Source organism: Lontra canadensis, unplaced genomic scaffold (assembly GCF_010015895.1).
Source record: "Lontra canadensis isolate GAN:19392208 unplaced genomic scaffold, GSC_riverotter_1.0 scaffold57, whole genome shotgun sequence".
Classification (NCBI taxonomy): Eukaryota; Metazoa; Chordata; class Mammalia; order Carnivora; family Mustelidae; genus Lontra; species Lontra canadensis.
Window position 1 is genome coordinate 10,515,090 of NW_022631051.1, and position 25,976 is coordinate 10,541,065.

The 25,976-nt window shown below is 39.0% G+C and overlaps 1 protein-coding gene across 2 annotated transcripts in view; it reads left to right on the forward strand.

The window, feature by feature from the left end:
* The window catches only part of CLTCL1 (clathrin heavy chain like 1), a 94,236-nt gene that overhangs the window by 12,844 nt on the left and 55,416 nt on the right, over window positions 1-25,976 (forward strand). For both annotated transcript variants that reach the window (XM_032875911.1, XM_032875912.1), the window contains exons 3-4: window positions 8,228-8,496; window positions 25,143-25,304. In XM_032875911.1, coding sequence (XP_032731802.1) covers window positions 8,228-8,496; window positions 25,143-25,304 — 431 coding nt within the window. The remainder of the gene's footprint in view (window positions 1-8,227; window positions 8,497-25,142; window positions 25,305-25,976) is intronic.

Genomic DNA, 25,976 nt, shown 5'->3' on the forward strand with positions numbered 1-25,976 from the left:
AGCATAGAGTGAAGATAAAGTTGGCATTGGTTAAAGAAGTAGCAGCCATGAGAGGGGCTGTTTGGTATTTTGTGTGTTGCGCATTTACCTTGTTTTTGTCTGTACTTAGTAAAATTCTGAAGCGACATTTACCTTGTTTTTGTCTGTAGTTAGTAAAATTGTTTGTCTCACTTTATCATGGTCTTAGAGGGACTTGTCTGAAGTTGGTGTTCTCTGAGATGGTTTATGTCCACTAGGAGAGCAACATGGCCTGGATGTGAGGACCAGGGGCTGCTCTTTTTTTTTTTTTTTTCCCCATTCTCGGTGTTCATATGAATTTTTTTCAGCTATAGTAATTGAGTGCTGTTTTCTTTTGCATGAGGAAGTGTGAGCTGTGGAACCAAATTGATAAAATTTTAAGTATCCTATTTTTACTGCAATCTTGTGGCCATTAGGATGATCTTGGACCGTTATAGTATAAATTATGAGCAAGGGTAGCACTGTGTTTCAAAGACCCTAGACCAAAATGAGGAAAACTGTTCTTTTTTTTTAAGGTATTTGTACAGTGGCTGAATTACAGAGATAATTTAATTATACTTTTATTGTTTCATATGACTTAGCTGCTGCATAGGTCCCAGTGTGAAAGCATGAAAGTGAAGTCAAGGGTACTGGTCTTGAATCTCACAGACCTCATTTTGACTGGTGATGTCTTGTGATTGGAAAGGGGCTCGTGATGAGAAGGACCTCTTTTTAAAAAGGTCTGCCTTCACAGTTTGTCCTTTTATTTGGCTGAGAGCTCCAGAGATGCTCAGCCCCTATCACTGCGCATCCTTCTGGAGAAACTTAGAGCAGATTCACTCACCCCAGTCTCTCTTCATACTGTCTCTACTGGTGCTTTTGTGGTGAACATTTTAAAACCAGAGATACAATTTTACCCTTGACTAAAGATCGGGAAGCAGTAGGGGGTGAGGGGTTAGAATTCGTCAGTAGTTGCTCATCATCCTAATGGAACATTAATACTAGTATTAATATTAATATTAATATTAAGTGAGGGATCAGTAAACTGTTCGGTTTTGTACAGTCCCAAATAAGAATGGTTTTTATATTTTTATTTATTTATTTTTAGAAGATTTTATATATTTATTTGCTAGAGAGAGAGAGACAGTGAGAGAGGGAACACAAGCAGGGGGTGTGGGAGAGGGAGAAGGAGACTCTGCTGAGAGCCTGATGCGGGGCTTGGTCCCAGGACCTCGGGATCATGACCCAAGCCAAAAGCAGATGCTTAATGACTGAGCCAGCCAGGCGCCCCAGGTTTTATATTTTTAAAGAGTTGTAAAAACAGATAGTGACAAAGATCCTATATATCCCTAAATAGAAAAACTTGACTGACTACTTGCATTGCTGGTCCAAGTATATTTTTTACTTTTATTATGAATCGTAGCACTTTGAGTAGTCATATGTGTTTCTTTTGCAAACTCTACCTTTTTCTCTTAATTTTTAGCGGTTGGTTGCGTAAAGGCTTATAATAATAGTGCCAGCCTAGCACTTAGCTCTTGGCCCAGATAGGGAGGGGAGAGGTGGTGAGATGGAGCCCCCTTGTGGTAGCACATTCTTTACCCTGGCAACTGGAATCTGACAGCCGATTGATTCCCAAAGGAGATTGGTAGGGTTTTCTTGTTTTGTTTTATTCTTTGTGATGCTAAATATTTGGCACATCATGTAAAACAAGTTCTTTATAACCAGTCTAAGGAGAACTTGACAAGTTTTCGAACTAGAGGAAATTTTCTCTGTGATCCCAGGCTATTTGAAACTAAAAGGTACCCCCATCCTACAGTTGAACTTCTAGTCTAGTCTTTTTTCTTTCTTAACCATTTTATTCAGGTATAATTTAAATGCCATAAAATTCACTTACTCTAAGCATAGAGTTCAGTGTTTTTAGTAAATTTATTGAGCTATGGAACCACCACCCTGCTCTGGTTTTAGAACATTTCTACTACCCCCAAAAGTTCCTTTATTCCTATTTGCAGTCATTTTCCACTTCCTCCCTCAGCCCTAGGCAGCTACTGATCTGTTTTCTGGCTTTATAGATTTGCCATTTCTGGACATTTCAAATAAATCATACAACATACAGTCTTTTATACCTGGCTTCCTTCAGTTAGCATAGTATGTTTGAGGTTCATCCACACTGTAGCTTAAATCAGTAGTTAGTTCTTTTTTATGGGTGAGTAAGATTCCAGTACTCCACTATTCCATGGATATATCACATTTTGTTTCTCTGTTTACCAGTTTAATGGACATTTGGATTGGTACCAGTTTTTGGCCATTAAGGATATTGCTGTTGTGCACACTTGCCTTCAAGTCTTTGTGTGGCTGTAGATTTCCATTTTTCTTGGGTAAATGCCTAGGAGTGGAATTGTTGGATCATATGATAATTTTTTTTAGCTTTTTTAAGATACCACCAAACTGTTTTCCAGAATGACTACTATTTTACATTCTTGCCAACAAGGTATGAGCATTCTAGTTTTTGTAACATATATGCAAACTTGATACTAATATTATCTTTTTTTACTATAGCAGTTCCATTTGTATATCTTTTTTACTTTACTTTTTTAACCACTCATGTATCTTGTTAGAGAAATGTCTGTTTAAATCTTTTGTCCATTTCTTAGCTGGCTTATTTGTCTTATTGAATGTTGAGGGTTCTTTATATATTCTGGGTATAAATCACTTACCAACTATGTGATCTACATATTTTCTCCCAATTTGTAGCTTATTTTTTCATTTTCCTAGTGTATCTTTTAAAGAAAAAAGTTTAAATTTGATAAACTGCAGTTTACCAGTTTTTTTTCTTTAATGGATCGTGATTTTGGAGTTCTACCTGTGAGTGTTTAGCCTAACCCAAGATCATGATTTTCTATTTTTTCTTCTAATGTTTTTTTAAATTTTATTTATTTATTTGACAGAGAGAGATTACAAGCAGGCAGAGAGGCAGGCAGAGAGAGAGGAAGAAGCAGGCTCCCTGCTGAGCAGAGAGCCCGATGTGGGGCTCGATCCCAGGACCCTGAGATCATGACCCAAGCCGAAGGCAGCGGCTTAACCCACTGAGCCACCCAGGTGCCCCCGGTTTTTTAGTTTTAATTCTTGCATTAGGTCCATAGTCTGTTTTGAGTTCATTTTTGTGTATGGTGTGTGGTAAGCTGCTGCTGCTACTGCTGCTTCTTCCTCTTCTTCCTCTTCTCCTTCCTCTTTGACTTCTTCTTCCTTGTCACCTCTGCCGCCGCCTCCTCCGTTTTCCCCTCCTCCTCCCTTCTTTTTTGGTGGAATAAGGGCATTCAGTTGTCCCACCCAGAACCATTTGTTGAAAACACTGTTCTTCCCAAATGAATTATCTAGGCACCTTTGGTAGAAGTCAATTGACCATGAATAGAAAGATCTATTTCTGGGCTCTCATTTCTATTTCATTGATCCATATGCCCAATCTTGTGCCAATTACTTGATGACCATGGCTTTATGGTAAGTTTGAAACCAGATAGTATTGGTAATTCAACTTTGTATTTTTCAAAATAGCTTTTTTTTTTTTAAGATTTTATTTATTTATTTATTTTAAAAGATTTTTTTAATTCATTTGACAGAGAGAGAGAGATCACAAGTAGGCAGAGAGGCAGGCAGAGAGAGAGGGAGAAGCAGGCTTTCTGCTGAGCAGAGTGCCCAATGGCTCGATTCCAGGACCCTGAGATTGACCTAAGCCGAAAGCAGAGGCTTAACCCACTGAGCCACCCAGGCTTCCCTATTTATTTATCTTTAGAGAGTGCACAAGGAGAGGGGCAAGCAGTGGGGGAGAGGAAGAAGGAGAGAATCTCCTGCGGACTCTGCACTGAGCTCAGAGCCCTACACAGGGCTCAGCTGGATTTCACAACCTTGAGATCATGACCTGAGCCAAAACCCAGAGTCATAAGCTTAACCGACTGAGCTACCCAGGTGTGCCCCATGATTGTTTTTGTTTGTAGCTGGATTTTGTTTATTCATATTTTAAGGGCTTTTCTGTGCATTTTTGTGATGATTAGTCTATGGTTTCTTTTCTTGTAATGTTTCTGACTTTGGAATTAGGTTAGTATTGGCCTTACAGGATGAGGTAGGAAGGGGTCACTTTTCTGCTTTCTGAGTTTGTGAAAGACTTGTTTCTTCTATCATCTTTGAGTATTTGATAGAATTCAGTAGTGAAAGCCTTCTGAGGTTGGGTTTTTCTTTTAGATGGTTTTAAACTAAGAATTCTTTTACTTGCTGTAAATCTGTTCAGATTTTCTTTCTTGTGTCAGTTTTGGTAATTGATCTTTCTAGGAATATATATCTGGCTCCTCTAAGTCCTCTAATGTGTTGACATAAAATTGTTTATACCATCCACTCATAATCCTCTTAATTTCTTCAAGATCATCTATGAGGTCCTATCTTTTATTTTTTATTTATTTATTTGACAGACAGAGATCACAAGTAGGCAGAGAAGCAGGCAGAGAGAGAGGAGGAAGCAAGCTCCCTGCTGAGCAGAGAGCCCGATGCGGGGCTCGATCCCAGGACCCTGGGATCATGACCTGAGCCAAAGGCAGAGGCTTTAACCCACTGAGCCACCCAGGCACCCCAACCTATCTTTTTTTTTAATGTATTTTTTTAAATTTTAGAGTTATTTATTTATTTGACAGAGAAATCACAAGTAGGCAGAGAGGCAGGCAGAGAGAGACGGGGAAGCAGGCTCCCTGTTGAGCAGAGAGCCCGATCAGGACCTTGAGACCGTGACCTGAGCTGAAGGCAGAAGCTTAACCCACTGAGCCACCCAGGCACCCAGAGGTCCTCTCTTTATTTCTGATTTTGGTAATTTGGGTCTTATCTGTTTTCTTGATCAGTCTAAGGCTTGTCAGTTTTCTTTTTCTTTTTTTTTTTTTTTTAAGATTTTATTTATTTATTTGACAGAGAGATCACAAGTAGGCTGAGCAGCAGGCAGAGAGAGAGGGGGAAGCAGGTTCCCCACTGAGCAGAGAGCCCAATGCGGGGCTTGATCCCAGGACCCTGAGATCGTGACCTGAGCTGAAGGCGGAGACTTTAACCCACTGAGCCACCCAGGCGCCCTTTTATTTATTTTTTTAAAGATTTTATTTATTTGTCAGAGAGAGCACAAGCAGGGGAAGCAGTAGGCAGAGGGAGAAGCAGGCTCCCCACTGAGTAAGGAGACCAGGGCAGGACTCAATCCCAGGGTGCTGGGATCATGACCTGACCTAAAGGCAGACACTTAACCTAGCCTCCCAGGCATCCCATTTTCTTGATTGTTGTGAAAAGCCAACTTTTTGTTTTATTGATTTTCTTTTATTATTTTTCTGTTTCCTTTCCTTGATTTTTGTTCTACTCTTAATTTTTATTTTTTGTTGCTTTGGGTTTAGTTTGTTCTTTTTGTAGTTTATTAAGGTGGAAACTTACTTTATAGATTTGAGATACTCTTTTCTGATCTTGACGTTTAAGATTATGTATTTTTCTTTACATACTGCCTTAGCTGCAACCCAAAATTTATATGTTGTGCTTTTTATTTCATTCATTTCAACATATTTTCTAATTTTCTTTGTAATTTATTCTTTGACCCGTGGGTTATTTAGAAGTGTGTTGTTGATGGGGCGCCCAGGTGGCTCAGTGGGTTAAAGCCTCTGCCTTGGGCTCAGGTCATGATCTCAGGGTCTTGGGATCAAGCCCTGCATTGGGCTCTCTGCTCAGCGGGGCGCCTGCTTTCCCCTCTCTCTCTGCCTGCCTCTCTGCCTGCTTGTGATCTCTCTCTCTCTCTGTCAAATAAATAAAATCTTAAAAAAAAAGAGTTGTGGCTAAATATAATGAAATTTATTATCTTAACTATTTTTTAGTGTATAGTTCAATGGTATTAAATACATTCATATTGTTGTACACCCATTAAGGTCAGAACTATTTTCCTTTTGCAAAACTGAAACACTGTACTCATTAAACAGTAACTGCTCATTCCTTCCTCTCCCAGTCCCTAGAACCACCATTCTACTTTCTGTCTCTATGATTTTGGCTAGTCTACCTACCTAATATATGTAGAATCATACAGTATTTGGTTTTTTATGATTGGATTATTTCACTTAGCATGAAGTATTTCTTTGTTGCTTGCAATCTTCTTTGATTCAAAGTTTATTTTGTCTGAAATTAACCATCCCTGCTCTCTTTTGATTACAATTTACATGGAATATCTTTTTTCATCCTTTCATTTTGACCTCTTTATGTCTTTAGATCTAAAGTGAGTCTTCGTAGACAACATATAGTTGGATCATGTTTTTATATCTGTTCTGCCAGTCTGTGTCTTTTGATCCATTTACAGTTAATGTATTAATGATGAGGAAGGACTTCTGTCATTTCACTATTTGTTTTTCATATACTTTATGCTTTTTTGTCCTTCATTTCCTTATTACTATCTTTGCTATGTTTAGTTGATTTTTTTTCAGTGAAAACATTTAAATTTCTTCTTGTTTCTTTTGTGTACATTCTATAGCTGTTTTTTGCTTGTTTGTTTGTTTGTTTGCTGTGGGGACTGTGTTTAACATCCTGAAGTTGTAACAGTTTAATTTGAAATTTTGCCAGTTTAACATTAATAACATACAAAAAGTCTGTTCTTTTACATCTCCATTCCCACCTCTTTTATTGTTACTGTCACAGAATTACATCTTTATACATAATTTGTCCAAAAGCATAAATTTATTCTTTCTAATGCATTCATTTCTTGAGTTATATAGAAAACAAAAAGTGTAGTTACAAACCAGTTACAATACTAGATTTTAGACTACTCATTGATTTTTGTAATGTTTTAGTCTATTAAATCATGTTGAAAACAAAAAGTAGAGTTGTAAGCCAAAGTTACAAAAGTACAAGCTTTTATAATCACCCACGTATTTACCTTTATTGGGATCTTTATTTCTTCAGATGGCTTTAAATTATTTTATAATGTCCTTTCATTTCAATCTGCAGGACTTCCTTTAGTGCTGTGGTAACAAGCTCCCTTAGCTTCTGTTTATCTTAGAATGTCTTGATTTCTCCCTCATATTTGAAAGCCAGATTTGCTGGATATAGGATTCTTGGTTGGCAGGGACTTTGTTTTCCTTTTAGTGATATTACAGTTCTTTTAAAAATTTTATTTCCAAAGTGTTTGCTACTGGCATCTGGGAATTCAATTGATATTTTTGTATATTGACCTCATACCCTGCAGTATTGTTAATAGTTGCCTATTAGTTCTGATAATGGCTTTATAGATTTGTAAATTCCTTAGGATTTTCTTTGTAAAAGTTGTTTGTGAATAAAGGCAGTTTTATTTCCTCCTTCATCTTTATGCCTTTCACTTTTCTCGTGTTATTACAGTAGCTAGGATATCCAACACAGTGCCAGGTAGAAGTGGTCAGAGAAATAATAATCCTTGTGTTGGTCCTGATTTGGGAGGAAGCAGTATTTCATGTTAGCTCTGAGTTTTGCATAGATACAAAGATCAGAACTTAGCTTTTTATCAGAGGTGGAAACGACAGGAGTCTCTTGCCAGAGGATGGATGCTAAAGTCTTTTTCTAGAACCTAGCTATCCCATTGGATGCTAGCCATGTGAAGCTGTTTCAATTTAAATTAATTAAACTTAAATGAAAGTAAAAGTTCAGTTTCCTTAAATGTGTCTTAGCAGACACATTTCAAGTACCTAATAGCCATGTGTAGCTAGGGTTTCCATACTGGAAGTGCAAGTGCAAAACATTTCCAACATTGTAGAAAATTCTGTTTGACATCACTAGTCTAAAATTTAAGATAAAATGACCCTGTTTTCTGGAGAAGTTGTGTAATTTGAAGGGATGATGGTATTCTTTCCTGAAAGTTGGAGGCACCAGACAAAGAAAGAATGTCTTGTTTTTGCTAACTTACCCAGGAAAGTATTTTAAGACTAGAATATACCAATTTAAAATTGATTCTCTTGATAGTTGCTTCAAAAGAACTAATTTCTGATTGTTATTCATACACTTTTACATTCTTCTGAGGAAGAAGGCTTTTCTATATTAAGACATCAAAGTGTGGTTAATTGCACTCAGGCAGCTCTTTTCCCTTCTTAATCAGATTACTTGTAAGTAGTACAACTTAAAGTAATATTAAAAGGATTCAGAATTAAGAGTGTAAGAATTCGTCTTTCACATTTTTAATTTATCTTTCTCTAATCTTCATCACATCAAATACTAGCTGGGAAGACACTTCAAATCTTTAATATTGAAATGAAGAGTAAAATGAAGTCTCATACAATGGCAGAAGAGGTGATATTCTGGAAATGGGTCTCTGTAAACACTGTTGCCTTGGTGACTGAGACCACAGTCTACCACTGGAGCATGGAAGGTGACTCTCAACCTGTGAAGATGTTTGATAGACATGCCAGTCTGGCAGGGTGCCAGATGATCCACTACCGGACTGACGAGTACCAGAAGTGGCTGCTCCTCATTGGCATCTCAGCTCAGGTAAGGTTTTGGCTGCCTTCAAGAAGGTCTGATGCAATGTAGAAGTGTAATACTGAAGTTGGTACAGGTGTGAGGCAGAAGAAATAGGCCCAGGCCTAAAAGAAATAGAGGTAACAAGAAATCCAAACTTTGGATCACGTAAGAATTTTAGGTTAACTTTGGCACATTGACTACACTGCATTCCATCAGATTACTGATACTCATCCTGAAAACTATTTCTGGCACAGTTTTGAGAAGTGAATTGCTGAGGAATTTTGTAGAGCGACTTGGAACCTATAGGTTTATGGGAGGTAGTTTTAGGGCTCTATTTTAAGGGCTTTAATGGAATATTACTAATTCATACACTTTTTTAAAGATTTATTGAAGAGAAAGTAAGTGAGCACAGGAGGGAGAGGCAGCGGGAGGAGAGGGAGAGAAAGTCTTAAGCAGACTCCTCGCTGAGCACAGAGCCTGATGTGGGGCTTGATCTCACAACCTTGAGATCGTGACCTGAGCCAAAACCAAGAGTTAGACACTTAAAACTGACTGTACCACCCAGGGGTTCCTACTAATTCATAAACTTTTATGACGAAAGGGGTAACTTTCTGCTGTGCTTCCTTTTTTCATTTTTGGTGGCTAATCTAGTCACCAGATACTTCACTACAGGATGTATGACTTTAGATCTTTATTAGCTAATGCTGGCCATTAAATCATCTTCCATAGCCTAGTGGGAAAAGTATAAATGTGGGATTCTAGCACCTAGAAAACTGTCAGACATTTGAAGAGAGTGCTGTGTAAGAATACCTTAAGTCAGAGAGGCCCCGTGACAGAGGGGGCCTCTAAGCTGTGTTTTGCCACTTTTAAGAGTGCACTTGGAAAGGAAACTGTGTGAATGGCTCTTCCTGGGAGTCTGGGGTCATCACTTTGGCTAATACCTCTCAGATGCTTAAGAGGCAGCTAGAGGGGCAAGGGTAAGAGATGGGTGGAGACAAGACTGAGGTGCATGCTGCTGGCAGTTGGAATTCTGCAGCAGATTTTAAAGTGAGTGATATGATTTATTTTCCTTCTCTGCAGCATAATGGGGTCAAAATAATGCTATCAGTGATGTTGAAGAGGGCCCACCATGAAGACTGGAGGCTGGGAAGCTAGTTGACAGGCAGATACAGGAAGAAAGCCATATAGTGTGTTCTGAAATAAAGACATATATGAGAAAGGTGAAGAGTGAGCGAAGATGGAACAGATACTTCTCTCCACTTTGGGAGTCTCCTCTACTCTGTAACTCCCAGGAGAAGTGAGCCATGAGTGATTTAGATGGAAGCACTGGCATTGGAGATGAACAGGAGAGGCAAGGCTTGAGATTTTATATCTCAACACTCAATGTGGGGCTCGAACTCATGACCCTGAGATCAAGAGTCACATGCTTGGGGTGCCTGGGTGGCTCAGTTGTTTGGTGTCTGCCTTCAGCTCAGGTCATGATGCCAGGGTCCTGGGATTGAGTCCCACATCGGGCTCCCTGCTTGGCGGGAAGCCTGCTTCTCCCTCTCCCACTCCCCCTGCTTGTGTTCCCTCTCTCTTGTTGTGTCTTCCTCTGTCAAATAAATAAATAAAATCTTTAAAAAAAAAAAAAAAAAGAGAGTCATATGCTATACCGACTCAGCCAGCCAAGTGCCACGAGGCAAGGCTTGAGATTTTAGAGGTGAAGTGGCTAGAACTTCGTGATGCATGGGATGCCTCTCAGGGAGAGGAGAGTTTGAAGATGGCCTAACATTTGTCTCAGAATTCTGAGGCATAGATGAGGTTAGAGTTGAAGTACCTCTGCTCTAACCCTTCATCTTTATATTACACTGACGGTTTGTCTCCTCAGGTGACCTGGTAGCTATTCGGTATAACTTAAGGGACTTGCTTAATCACAGAGCCTTTTAGTGATAGGCCCATGGCTTCCTTTCAGCCCTAGTTACTTCTTCTTGTCAGGTTAAGCTGGAATGAGAATATATTTGTAGGAAACCTCATATCATATCTGGAATAATGGGCATTCCCATTGCTCCTGCACATGATAATAACATTATAATGATTCACCCATGACAGCTTGTTTGGGTCTGATTGCCCAGGCTTTCATAAAAGGAATAATTTTACACCTAGGACATTTTCTGTGATGTAGCATTTGTTATCTGGAATAATTTTCTCTTGGGGAGTTACTAACCCTAGATAGATGCTGTGTATGGAGTGTTTCTCATGTGGAAACTCGACCTTTGGTTTTCTATTGAAAGGAATTAGATGTTGCTGGCTCTTATGGTAGGCAGAGATTGCACCCAGTTCTGGTGTTGCTAATGGAAATGATGTCAGTGAAGTGTTTGTGATGTGAGGGGTGAGGAGTGTACCTTACATGGAGCCTGCAGATGCTGGGATAAATCACGAGAGAGTCACAAACAGGTAAAATCTCTATGACATATGCTGTCATGGTGAATTTTCAAGGTGGTATGGGCACGAAAAGAAAAAATTGATTCACTCTACCTCTGTGAAGCCAGGAGGGGAGCTGGAAGATCCCTCTTCCCTAGTCCTTCATGCTATTCAAGAGTCAAGGAGAAAGCTGTGCTTTTTGAGCCATTATGTTGCTTTCAGAAAGAAGGCCCTCGATATATAGGACCCTCAACCAAGGAACAAAATTAGTCACAGTTTAGCATTTATCACTCTTCCCAAATACTTGCCCAAAATACTTTTTGTTTTTGAATTTCCTCTTTATTTCATGAAGCTCAGTCTTTGTACTGAATCTGGTCTGGAAATAAATTTGTTCCCCCAGAAATGATGAGGTCTGAGGGGTTGGAATGAAGCTTTAAGCTGATACTTACAAAACTAGATCATAGTTAATTCATTCCACTTTTTAACTGCCTCTAATACTTTCTCAAAAGCCCTTTGCTCCAGTTTGACCTGAGTACTTCAAGTATTTTATTCTTCTTAGCCAGAGGTCAGCATATTTTTTCTATAAAGGCTTAGATAGTAAATGTTTTTTGCTTTGTGGGCCAAAAATATTTGGTCTCTGTCACAACTACTCAGCTGTGAAGTTTTAATACAGGCAGACTTAGACAATATGTAAGTGAATAGCCATGGCTTCATGCCAGTACAACTTTATTTACCGAAACAGTTGGGACAAACCATATTGAAATAAAAAGGATTAGTAGAGACTACAAGAATATTGTATACCAGTAAATTAAATAACTTAGATGAAAGGACTAATTCCCGGAAAGACATAGATTACTGAAAATGACTCAAGAAGAAGTAGAAATTCTGAATAGGCCTATACAATAAATTAAGACACTCAATTAGTAATGGAAAAACTACCCACAAAGAAAAACTCTGACCCAGATGGTTTCACTGGTTAATTCTACCAAATATTCAAAGAAAAATTAGTACTAATCCTTCACAAACTTTTCCAAAACATAGAAGAGGAGGGAATACCTCTCAGTTCATTCTATGAGGCCCATTAGTACCCAGATACCAAAAACAAAAACATCACAAGAAAATTGCAGGCCACTCTCTCCTCTGATTATAGATGTAGAAATCTTCAACAATATGCTAGTGAACTGTATCCAGCAACATATGAAAAGAATTGTATATCATGACCAAGTGGGACTTATCTGGGAATACCAGGTAGGTTTAATATCCAAAAATCAATTCAAATAATGAACAATATTAATAGAATAAAAGACAAAAACCTTTTGGTCATCTCAGCAGATGCAGAAAAAAGCTTATGATAAAACCCAACACATTTCATGATAAAAATGCTCAACAAACTAGGAATAGAAAGGAACTTCCTTAACCTGATAAAGGGCTTCAGAGAAAAACAACTAGCATCTTACTTAATAGTGAAAGACTGAAATTTTTCCCAAGATCAGAATAAGACAGAGATACCTACTTTTGCCACTTCTGTTCAACATCAGACTAGAGATCTAGTTAGAGCAATCAGAAAAGAATACAAGGCATCCTGGTTTGAAAGGAAGAATTATAGCTATCTCTGTTTGCAGATGACATGATTTTATATATTGAAAATATTAAGGTATCTAATAAAAAATTCTAGAACTAACAAGTACTAGGTTGTAGGGTACAGGATCAGTATACAGAAATCAGTTGTGTTCCTACACACTTGCAATGAACAATTCAGAAATGAAATTTCATTCACAGTAGCATCAAAAAGAATAAAATACTTAGGGATAAATTTAACGAAAGAAGTATTTAACTTATATCCTTAAAACTATGAAACCCTGTTGAAAGTAATTAAAGAAGATCTAAATAGATGGGAAGACATCTCGTGCTCATGGATCATAATAGTTAATATTTTTAAGATGTTAGTACTCCCCAGCCTGATCTGCAAATTCACTGTAATCCCTATCAGAATATCAGCTAACTTCTTCTTAGAAATTGATAAGCTAACCCTAAAATCATGTGGAATTGCAGGAAACTCAAAATAGCCAAAACAGTCTTGATGAAAACAACAAAATAAGAGTACTCATACTTCCCAATTTCAAAGCTTGCTACAAACCTACAATGATCAAGACAGTTGAGGCGCCTGGGTAGCTCGGTGGGTTGGGCCTCTACCTTTGGCGCGGGTTGTGGTCTTAGGGTTCTGGGATTGAGCCCCACATTGGGCAGTCTGCTCAGTGGGGAGCCTGCTTCCCCCTCTCCCTCTGCCTGCCTCTCTGCCTACTTGTGATCTCTCTCTCTCTGTCAAATAAATAAATAAAATATTTTAAAAAATCAAGACATTATGGTACTAAAATAGAAATAGACACATAGATCAATAAGGTAGAATTGAGAGTCCATATATAATACTCTTACATTTATGGTCTGTTGGGTTTTTTAATAAGGATGCCAAGACAGTTCAACAGAGGAAAGAATAGTCTGTTCAACAAATGGTTTGGGATTACTGGCTATCCATATATACAAAAGCATGAAGCTAAACCCCTACCTCTCATCATACTAAAAATTAACTCAAAATGGATCAGACTCAAATGTAAAAGCTGAAGCTGTAAAGCTCTTAGAAGATAACATAGGAGCAAATCTTAGTGACCTTGAGTTAAGCAGAACCTTTGTAAATGCAGTATCAAAAGCATGACCAACAAAAGAAAAACATATAAAAGCAAAATTAAAATCTTTTGTGCTACAAATGATACCATCAAGAAAGTGAAAAAATAACCTGCCATTTGGAGAAAATATTTCAAGATCATATATCTGATAAGGGACTTGTATCCAGAATATTTAAAGAATCTTGCAACTCAGTAATTAAAAAGGCAAAATAAAATATACAAATTTTTTTGTAAAATATGATTTGAGGAGCTCCTGGGTGGCTCAGTGGGTTAAGCCTCTGCCTTCAGCTCAGGTCATGATCTTGGTGTCCTGGGATCAAGCCCCTCATCAGGCTCTCTGCTCAGCAGGGAGCCTGCTTCCCCCTCTCTCTCTCTGCCTGCCTCTCTGGCTACTTGTGATCTCTCTCTGTCAAATAAATAAAATCTTTAAAAAAATATATAAATTAAAATCTTTTGTGCTACAAATGATACCATCAAGAAAGTGAAAAAATAACCTGCCATTTGGAGAAAATATTTCAAGATCGTATATCTGATAAGGGACTTGTATCCAGAATATTTAAAGAATATTACAAATCTTAAATAAAAAGGGCAAAATAAAATATACACCTTTTTTTTAATAAAATATGATTTGAGGGGTGCTTGGGTGGCTCAGTGGGTTAAAGCCTCTGCCTTCGGCTCAGGGATCGAGCCCTGTATCAGGCTCTCTGCTCAGCAGGGAGCCTGCTTCCCTTCCTCTCTCTGCCTGCCTCTCTGCCTACTTGTAATCTGTCTGTCAAATAAATAAATAAAATCTTTAAAAAAAAAGATTTGAACAGATATTTCTCCATAAAGGTATCTACATGCCCAATAACACATGAAAAGATGTTCAACATCATTAGTCCTTGTGGAGTATAAATTGAAAACATAGTGTGAGGGGCGGCTGGCTGGCTCAGTCAGTAGAGCATGCCACTCTTGATCTCAGATCATGAGTTCAAATCCCATTGTGGGTGAAGAGCTTACTTAACAAAACAGAAACCCTCCCACAAAATGTGGTGTCACTTCACTGAACCTACTAGGATGGCTATAATCAAAAAGATCAGCAGTAACAAATGTTGCCAAGGGTGTAGAGAAATTGGAACCCTCATACATTGCTGGTGGGAATGTAAAGCACATAGCTATGAGGGAAAATAGTTTAGCATTTCCTCCAAAAGTTAAATGTAGAGTTACCATATGATCTAGAAATTCCACTTATATACCCCAGAGAAATGTAAAATATGTAAAACATAAAATATTACACACAGGATATCAGCAGGAATGGTGAGTAAGGACCTTTGAAAATCTCCTCCATAAAAGTAGTCCTGGCAAAAATTCTCAAAATCAGCTTTCTCAGGGGCATCCAGGTGGCCCAGTCAGTTAAGCAGCTGCCTTTGGCTCTGGTCATGATCCCAGGGTCCTGGGATTGAGCCCCACATTGGGCTCCCTGCTCAGTGGAGAGCCTGCTTCTCCCTTTCCCTCTGTCTACTACACTGCCTACTTGTGCTCTCTCTCTCTCTCTGTCAAATAAGTAAATAATTTTTTTTTTTTAGAAAAAACAGTTTTTTCAGATGTCTGGAAATTAACTATAGGTTTACAAAAATCCAAAGAACTTTTATTTAAGAAAATTTGCTACGTCTCAGAATAACAAGCTTGGCGACATTTTACTTGTGCTGTTCCCATCCCTTTTTGTACAGTTTCCTGATGGCCTTGATAGCCAACAGTTCGACCAACTAGTAAAATACAGCAACCTTACAGCCTCTGAAGGAGGCTAGGAATGTTTAGAGCTCCCCCAAAAGCACCTTTCCTAGAGAAATGTCATTATTTGACCTACCTGGTAGTTCCTTGGAAATCTCCATTCACAAACCTTGCCTTTTTTTTTTTTTTTTTAAGATTTTATTTATTTATTTGACAGAGAGAGATCACAAGTAGATGAGAGAGAGAGAATCAGGCTCCCTGCTGAGCAGAGAGCCCGATGTGGAACTCGATCCCAGGACCCTGAGATCATGACCTGAGCCGAAGGCAACGGCTAAACCCACTGAGCCACCCAGGCGCCCACAAACCTTGCCTTTTATTTGACTTGACTCACTCTTGCTTGTTGCAAATGGCCTTATCTCTTGGGACACTTGTGATACACCATTAGCAGCAATTGTTTAACATCACAGCTGCCTGTGGGGATCTTAGTAGTTGAGAAAAATAAGCCGGCTTTTTTTTTTAAAGATTTTATTTATTTATTTGACAGAGATCACAAGTAGGCAGAGAGGCAGGCGGGGCGGGGAGTGGGGGGTGGGGGGAGCAGTCTCCCTGCTGAGCAGAGAGCCCGATGTGGGGCTCTATCCCAGGACCCTGGGATCATAACCTGAGCTGAAGGCAGAGACTTTAACCCACTGAGCCACCCAGGCACCCCTGGCTTTAAAAATTTTTAAATAAAAAGCTGTGGAATGAGATATTCACAGGGGTTTCAAAAGTTTCAGCATATTCTTGGGAAACTAGATGACTATGTACATGCACAGAGCTCTACCCCTGCCCAAGAAAAAATTGACAGGGCCTTAGCCCTGACTGATCTTTTTTTTTTTTTATTTTTTAAAGATTTTATTTATTTATTTGACAGAGAGAGATCACAAGTAGGCAGAGAGGCAGGCAGAGAGACAGACAGAGGGAAGCAGGCTCCCTGCTGAGCAGAGAGCCCGATGCAGGACTCGATCCCAGGACCCTGAGATCATGACCTGAGCCGAAGGCAGCAGCTTAACCCACTGAGCCACCCAGGCGCCCCCTGACTGATCTTGAGGCTCTGTACAAGCAGGATGTGAAGGCCGAAGGCCAATGCAGTATTGTAAGCTGCCTGCCAGAGTACTGAAGGCATATCTCAACATACATACACTCTCTCAGCAAAGGCTGAGATTCAAGGCATTTAAGGATTCTCTTTCAAATTATTAACTGACCACTAGCTCAGAAGAGACCTCAGTGAACACATATGACAAATAATACAGACTTTACAGAATTAGTTCAGGAAATTTGTTAAACAACTACAATAAACCCAGGAAGTGGTGGTAGGGGAGAGTATCTGATTTCCAGAGTTGTCACTTTATGTTATTTAAAGTTTCCAGCTTTCAACAATAGCAGCAAAAATGAAATATGCAAAGAAACAAAGTATAGCCCGTACTCAAAGGGGGAAAAAGTAGTCAGTAGGGACTGGTGTTTTGTTTTTTTTTTGTTTTTTTTTTTTTATTTATTTATATGATAGAGACCACAAGTAGACAGAGAGGCAGACAGAGTGGAAGGGAAGCAGGCTTCCGGCTGAGCAGAGAGCCTGATGTGGGGCTCCATCCCAGGACCCTGGGATCATGACCTGAGCCGAAGGCAGAGGCTTTAACCCACTGAGCCACCCAGGCGCCCCAGTAGGGACTGTTTTGAGGAAGCCCAGACATTGGAGTAGCTTTCAAAAAGACTGTAAGTCAGCTATTTTAAATATTTTCAAAGAACTGATGGAAAGCATGCCCAAAAAACTAAAGAAAGTATAAGAACACTGTCTTTCCATATAAACCATAACAATAAAGAACTAGGAGGTATTTAAAACAACAACAACAACCTATGGGATGCCTGGCTGGCTCAGTTGATTGTGCCTTGGCCTCAGGGTTGAGCCCAGGCCCCATGTTGAGCACAGAGCCTACTTTAAAAAAAAAACAAAAACCCTCATAGATTTGTAGAATACCATTCAAGTGGGCCAGTACACATACTGAAAGTCACACAAGAAGGAGAGAAAGAAAGGGGAAGAAAGAATATTTGAAGAAATAATGGCCCTGAACATAGCAAATTTGATGAAAACCATTAATCTGCATAACCGGGAACCTCAAAGAGATCCACACCCAGATATATCATAATTAAACTATCAAAAGACAAAGAATCTTGACAACAGTAAGAAAGAAGCAAACTAATCTTGTACAGTGGACTCTCAATAAGATTAACAACTGATTTCTTATGAGAAACCAGGCCAGAAGGCAGTGGTATGATATAATCAAAGTGCTTTAAAAAAATTAGAAGATGGTCAATAAGAATTCTATATCCCGCAAATTCTTCAACTAATGAAGGGGAGATTAAGGCATTACCAGGTAACAAAAGCTGAGAGAATTTGTCTCTAATAGATCTGCCCTATAAGAAATACTGAAGAAAGGATGAATACCCAACATTTGCTTCAACATGGATAGGACTGGAGGAGATTATGCTAAGTGAAATAAGTCAAACAGAGAAAGACTATTATCATATGGTCTCACATATTTGTGGAACATAAGGAATAGCATGGAGGACATTAGGAAAAGGAAGGGAAAATGAAGGGAGGGAAGTCAGAGGGGAAACAAACCATGAGTGACTATGGACTCTGGGAATCAAACTGAGGGTTTTAGAGGGGAGGGAGGTGATGGGGGGTGGTGAGCCTGGTGATGGGTATTGAGGAGGGCACATACTGCATGGAAACCTGGGTGTTACACGCAAACAATGAGTCATGGAATACTACGTCAAAAACTAATGATGCACTGTATGGTGACTAGCATAATAAAATTAATTAATTAATTTAGAAAAAATAAGATATACTCAAGAGAATCTTTCAGGTGGAAATGAAGGGACCCAAGTCAGAAACCCAAACCCACATGAAGAAATAAAGAACACTGGTATGAGCAACTGTATAGGTAAATATAAAAGACTATATAAAGGTAGTTTTGTTTATGACTCTTTTCTTGTGAGTTAAAAGATGACTATTGAAGCAATAATTATAAATCTGTGTTAATAGGTATATAAAATAGATAAATATGCACTTTTATGACAATAGAACAAAGGCGAGGAAGGAATGGAGCTACAAAGGAGCAAAGTTTTTGTATAGTATAAAAATTATATTGATACAAATCCAAATTAGAGGACATTAATTGTAATCCTGAGGCAACCACAAAGAAAATGACTTTTTAAAAAAATCACAAAAGGAATAACAAGATAATTGAAATGACACACTAGAAAATATCTAACACAAAACAAGGTGGTAATGAAATAATAGAGGAGCAAAGAAGACATAAGACATATAGGGAAAAAATAGTTAACTGGCAGAAGTAAATCTTACTCTATCGTAGTTGCATCAAGTGGACTGAACACTTAAAAGGCAGAGATTGGCAGAATATTAAAAAAAAAACAACCCATAATCCAACTATATATGCTGTCTACTGGAGAGACACTTTAAATTCAAAGATAGAGTGGGTTGAAAAAAGGATGGGAAAGATATACCAGGCAAATTGTATCCAAAAGAGAGCCGGATTGGCTATCTTAATATCAAATAAAATGGACTTTAAGATAAAAATTGTTACTGGGGTGGCTAGGTGGCTCAGTTATGTGTCTGCCTTTTTCAGTTCAGGTCATGGTCTCAAGATCCTGGGATTGAGCCTTGCATCAGGCTCTCTGCTCAGCAGTGAGTCTGCTTCTCCCTCTCTCTCTATGATTCATCTGGCTCTCATTCTCTCTCAAATAAATAAAATCTTTAAAAAATATATTTTAAAAAGTTACTGAAAACTTAAATAAAATGTTCATAGCAGTATTATGTATATTTTTTTAAGTTTTATTTTTTTTTTAGAGAAGGAGTGGGGAGGAGCAAAGGGAGAGAGAGAATGTTAAGTAGACTCCATGCCCAGTGCAGAGCCCAGTACTGGTCTAGATCTGGCAACCCTGAGATCATGACCTGAGCCAAAATCAAGAGTTGGATGCTTAACCGACTGAGCCATCTAATGATCCCTTAAGTTTTTAATTTTTTTAAGATTTATTTATTTATATTAGAGCACGAGTGGGGGAGGGGCAGAAGGAGAGGGAAACAATCTTAAGCAGTTCTGCACTGAGCCCAACACAGACCTTGGTCCCACGACCCTGAGATAATGATGTGAGCCAAAATCAAGAGTGGAACATGTAACTGAAACTGAGGTACACCCAGGTACACCACCCTCCCTTGAGTTTTTATTTAAATTACAGTTAGTTAACATACAGTGTAATATTGGTTTCAGATGTACAATATAGTGATTCAGCACTTTCAGTAAAACACCTGGTGCTCATCGCAAGTGCACTCCTTAATTTGCACCACTTATTTAACCCCCGTCCCCATGCCCATCTCCTCTCTGGTAACCATCAGTTACAACGTTATTTATTGCAGCCAAAAGGTACGAAACATTCCAAATGTCCATCAGCTGATAAATGCATAAATAAAATGTATATCCATATGGTGGAATATTTATTTGACAATAAGAAGTGGTACAGTTGACCCTTGAACAATGTGGGTTTGAACTGCATGGGTTTACTTAGACACAAGGTTTTTTTTTTTCAGTAAATACAGTATAGTACTGTAAATCTATTTTCTCAACATTTCCTTTTCTATAGCTTTATTGTTAAGAATGCAGTATATAATACATATAAGATATAAAATACATGTTATTTGACTGTATGTTATTGGTAAGGTTTCTGGTCAACAGTAAGCTATTAGTAGGTAAGTTTTTGGAGAATCAGAAGTTATACATGGATTTGCCCATGTCAGGGGTCCATGACCCTAAATTCTGCATTGCTCAAGAGTCATCTGTACTGATATATGCTATATACCATTACCATTCTTAATCTTGGAAATATTAAGTAAGTGAAACATGTCAGCATAAAAACCCACATATTGCATTATTCCATTTTTATGAGACATTCAGAATAGTTATCCACAGAGATAGAAAATGGGTAAGTAGTTGTTTGGGGGTGGAACATGGGAAGTGGGAATGGGGATTGGCTGCTAATGAGGTTTCTCTTAAGGGATGAAAGTGTTTTAAAAAGTACATTGTGGTGATGGTTGTACAATCCTGTGAATAAACTAAAAAACATTGGATTGTATATTTCAAATGAATTATATGGTAAATGAATTATAGATCAATAAAGTTGTTAAAAATACCTTTAAGAATCATGCTCATTTATAAGGAAATCATCATGTTTGAAAAATAATTTAAAAGAAAAGATTATAAATCACAGTATTACTTATTTGTGGTTTACTGACAAAAAGAAAAACCAATAAAAAAAAATCCAAGCTAAAAGCTTTTTTACTCACTATACTTTTGACACCAAAGCTGTTGGCTTTTCTACACAAAACAGTTCTCTGATTCTCTGTGGACACTAACTGGATGTCCAAGAATTAGTGTAGACTCCACAAGTTAAGGGTTCAATCCCACGAGACTGCCCCCATGCCTTCAGATGCCAGTCTCAAGTCCCAGGCTCCTAGCAGCTCTGACCAACAAGCTATAAATTAGGGGTTCCCATGACCCCCTTCTCTGGTTTGATAATTTGCTAGAATGGCTCCTATAACCCAGGAAGGCACTTTACTTACTGTTACTGATTCATTAAAAAGGATACAACTTAGGAACAGCTAAACGGAAGAGATGCATAAGGCAAGGCATGGAGGAAGGGGGTATGCATGGAGCTTCCATGCCCTGTACAGGCCTTCCACCCTCCCAGCACCTTGATGCTAGGAGCTCTCTGAATTCTGTAATTCAGGGGTTTCTCTATATATTTTCTTTTCTTTCTTTTTTTTTTCCTATATATATTTTCATTGGTCATTGGTGATTAACTCTGTCTCCAGTCCCTGTTCCCTTCCCTAGAGGCCAGGATGTGGTGGGACTTAAAGTTCCAAACCAGAAGCTATCTAAGGCCCCCCATAAGCTTTTGTGTCATGAAGATGCACCTCTCACTCATATCACTTAGGAAATTGCAAGGGTTTTAGGAGTTCTATGCCAGGAACAAGAGACAAAGACTGAATATGTATTTCTTATTTTTATCATACTATCACACAAGTATTTAGCAACAACAAAAACCCATGAGCATAAGGATAGACATGTAGACCAATGGAATAGAACTGAAAGTTCAGGAATAAAGCATACATCTGTGGCCAATTGATTTTTTTTAAAATTTCATTTATTTATTTAGAGAGAGAGAGACAGCATGAGGGAGAGGGACAGAGAGAGAGAACCTAAAGCAGACTCCACACCAATGTGGGGCTCAGTTCCAGGACTCTTAGATCACGACCTGAACTAAAACCGAGAGTCAAACACGTAACCAGCTGCGCCACACAGCTGATCTTGGCCGGTAGATTTTTGACAATGGTGGTAAGACCAATCAATGGGAAAAGACTGTTCTCTTCAGTAGGTAGTGCTGGCACACCACGGTTATCAAACTCAGAATAATGGAGTGGATTCCTACCTTGTACCATCTATAAGAATTAACTCAGAGCTCTTGGGTAGTTCAGTTGGTTGAGCGTCCCACTCTTGATTTCGGCTCAGGTCGTTATCTCAGGGTTGTGAGGTTGAGCTGGGCCTGGATCCTACTTAAGATTCTCTCCTTCTCTCCCCCTCTGCCCCTCCTCCAGCTGACACTCACTCTCTCTTTCTCAAAATAAATAAATCTTTAAAAATTAACTCAAAATGGATCAAATACCTAAATATAAGAGGCAAAACTGATGACACGAAGAATATTCATGACTTTGTATTTGGCTATGGATTTTTAGACATAACACCCAAAGCATGAGCAACAAAAGAAAAAATAGGTAAATTGGACTTCATCAAAATTAAAAACATTTGTGAATCAAAAGACATGGTCAAGAAAGTGAAAAGAGAACCTAAAGAGTGGAAGTGTGTACATCATTTATCTGAGAAGAGTCTAGTACCTAGAATATTTAGAGAACACTTACAACTCAACAACAAAAAGATATCTCAACTAGAAAATGGGCCAAAAAACTTGAACAGACATTTGTCCAGAGATATACAAATAGCCAACAAGCACATTAAAAGGTGTTCAACATCCTTAGTAACTGGGGAATTGCAAATCAAAACCACAATGAGGTACCACCCATTGGGATGGTTGTAATTTTTTAAAAAATTTTAAAAAGATTTTATTTATTTATTTGACAGATCACAAGTAGGCAGAGAGAGGAAGGGAAGCAGGCTCCCCGCTGAGTAGAGAGCCCGATGCAGGGCTTGATCCCAGGACCCTGGGATCATGACCTGAGCCGGAGGCAGAGGCTTCAGCCCACTGAGTCACCCAGGCACCCCTAATTTTTTAATTGAGCTGTAAATCGAGCTCAATTTTAAATTAAGCTGTAATTTTTTGGCAAGGATGCAGAGTTACTGGAATCCTTGTATGTCAGTAGTGGGAATGTTAAATGGTTCAGCTCCAGTGGAAAACAGATTGATGATTCCTCAAAAAATTTAACATAAAGTTCCTATTTGACCTAGCAATTCCACTCCTAGGTAGCTATCCAAGAAAAATGAGGAAAACACTCCCTTACAAAAACTTGTGCACAAATATTCATAGCAGCATTATTTATAATAGCTAAAAGATGAAGACAACCCAAATGTTTACCACTGGATGAATGGATAAACAAAATGTGATTTATACATAAAATGGAGTATCACTTAGCCCTAAAAAGGAATAAAGTACTGATACAGGCTACAACATAGATAAACCTAGAAAACCTCACTGAGTGAAACAAGTCAGACACAAAAGGGCACATATTTTGATTCCATTTATATGAAATCTTTAGGTAAATCTGTAGAGACAAAAATTTGTGGTTTCCAGGGGTTGAGGAGCAGGGAGATGGGGACTTCTAATAGGCACAAGGATTTTTTTAGATGATGAAAATGTTTTGGAACTACACAGAGGTGATAGAGACACAACATTGTGAATGTTCTAAATGCCACCGAATTGAATCCTTTAAAATGGGTAGTTATAGGTTATTTAGTGAATGTTATCTCAACAAAAAGGAGGCAGGAAGATAATGTGGAGGGTAGATTTTGGCCTTCAGGCAGCAGTTTGCAACCTCCTGTCTAAGCATTTGCAAATGTTTCCCCTTTGTTAGAAACAGCTTTTGCTTTTAACCTTGTGACCTCTTACTCCAGCTTACTTGTCACCAAGGAAGCCTTTCCTGACCCACCAGACTGAGTGAGCGGAGTCACAGCATCTCACTCTATCCTGGGCCATAGCAGTTAGCACCCTGTGTTGCTGTTGCTTGCTTCCTTGCCAGAAACCCTTATCATGTGTCCTTAAGGGAAGGGTCTGGGTTACATTCACTTTCCTTATCCTTAGCTCCTTGCATGGTGCCTGGCGCAAAAGGAAGCATTTTTGCATTGAATCTTTGTCAGCTGCAGTCCTCAATATGCACTTTCCCAAAGCGCACAACACGCAACACCCCTGCAAGGTGGACTTTACTAGGCAGGAGACTTAAGGCTCACAAGCAGGTCACTGGCTCAGGGCCACATGTATAGCCTCTGGGTGGGTCCATGAAGATAGCCAGTGCAGGAGTCCAGGTCTCAGTCTTGATCTCAGGTGTTCTCTCTGCTCCACCTCTTTTTGGCTTTAGACTTTTCTAGCATTGGGCCTCAAAAATACTGTCTCCATATTGTCTCCAATTTTCCCATCCTCACCTGGGAGGGTGAGTCTTGTCCTGTCCTTACTGTTACTTAAGAATTCTCTTGCTCATTCTTCTGCTAGAGCGCACACACTAGTTTACCAGTTGCCCCCCTGTTCTTCCCTCCTTCCAGCCCTTGGCAACCATTCGTCTGCTCTGTCTCTCTGGATTTCCCTATTTTGGATGTTTCATAGGGGGTCTTTGTGAATGGCTTCTTTCACTTTGCCTGTTTTCAAGGTTCATCATGTAGTAGCATGAATTGGTACTTTGCATAGTACTTCAGCATAAGTGTTTTCAGTAGAAAAGTACAAAGGGAAGGTTCTTTAAAAAGAAAAATGTTGAAGCCTTTGCCTTTTTATGGAGTGAGGGTAGGTGGCAGATACACTGGGGATCTGAATTTACGCACAGACTGCAGAGGGGCTCATTGGACTGTGATAGCTATTCGAATGTTGGATTCTAGGGGCTTGAGCTATGATGCTGTCATGTCTCATTTACTTACATCTCTTTACTTTGCTTCTTGAGCATTTGACATTGGATATAAATATATAGAAATTCTTTTCTAGAAAATGGAAGTTCTAAGTTTTATAAAAGATATTAGCCTAATTAGTTTTTTAAAAAGATATTAGCCTTATTGGGGTTTACTAAATACAGTTTTTGCTATTTATAAATTTCAGAAAACCCAATTTTCAAAATTAGCCCATAATCTCCTCCTCCTGATTAAACTACTCTTTAAACATTTTAGTTTTTCTTCCCAAGACTTACTTTATATGAGCATTTATGTGTATGCATAGAATGTATGTATATATAGATTTACATGTACAAACATTGACTGTACGCTTACACACATCCACAAACATGTATAAATGCATACCTACGTGTATACACACATTTTACGTTTAACAAATTGGGACCACTGTCTTACTGTTTTGTAGTCTTATTTTCTCCCTGGTGTTTGTGGCCATCTTTCCACATCAAATGTAGAGTTGTATCATGTCTTTAATATCTAATAGGCTTGATTTTTATTAGAGAAACTATTATCAATATATGAGACTTTCATTTTAGGAACATTTGTTTTAACAATTTATATCCTCTCTTTTCTCTCCCTTTCATTGCAAAATGTCTTGTCTTAGCAAAACCGTGTCGTTGGGGCAATGCAGCTCTACTCTGTGGATAGGAAGGTTTCACAACCCATAGAAGGCCATGCTGCTGCTTTTGCAGAGTTCAAGAGTGAGGGGAATGCCAAGCCTGCCACCCTTTTCTGCTTTGCTGTACGGAGTCCCGCAGGGGGCAAGGTAAGCTCTCCACTTTGTCTTCACCCTCAGAAAGGTGTCCTGAGTGAGTGTTGGGAGTCTCTGTCCAAGTGTAAACATTTAGCCAACGTTTCAAAACCAGTTTATAGTTGGGAGTGGGGAACAGCCTGCAGGTGCTTCATGGAAATGAAAGTTCTTAGAGTATTTAGAGCAACTCCCTGTTGTACACATTGATGGTTTCACAGCCAGTCTTTGTAAAGTCAGTAATGTGAGGTCAGCTCTACCAATTAATTGGTCCCTTTGCCCTAAAAAAGTCCTCTTTGACAGAGTCTCTTAAGCGTGGGCTATGCACACGTGGTTTCTGTTCTCACACAGCAGGCTCGTGGAGGCAACAGCTGTGAAAGAACCAATGCACACTATCCCAATGTAAGGCGTGGGTCCTGTGTGCTTCTGGCCAGGTGGTGGGAGCTGCAGAGTGGAGGCCATGCTCTGAGAGCAGGTTGAGTTTTATTAGGCTCAAGCACATGGCTAGCTTCTGTTCACCCGGGTTGCTGTGGGCAGAGATAGGAGGTGTAAGAATTCAGGATGTTGGATAGACCTGTGGTTCCATAGTTGTGTGGTTCCATAGTTGCATCACTCACCTCGAGAGTGGCCTTAAAACAGTGTCCTTATCTCAGTATACTCTTGTCAGAAATACTCCCTGAAGTCATTATT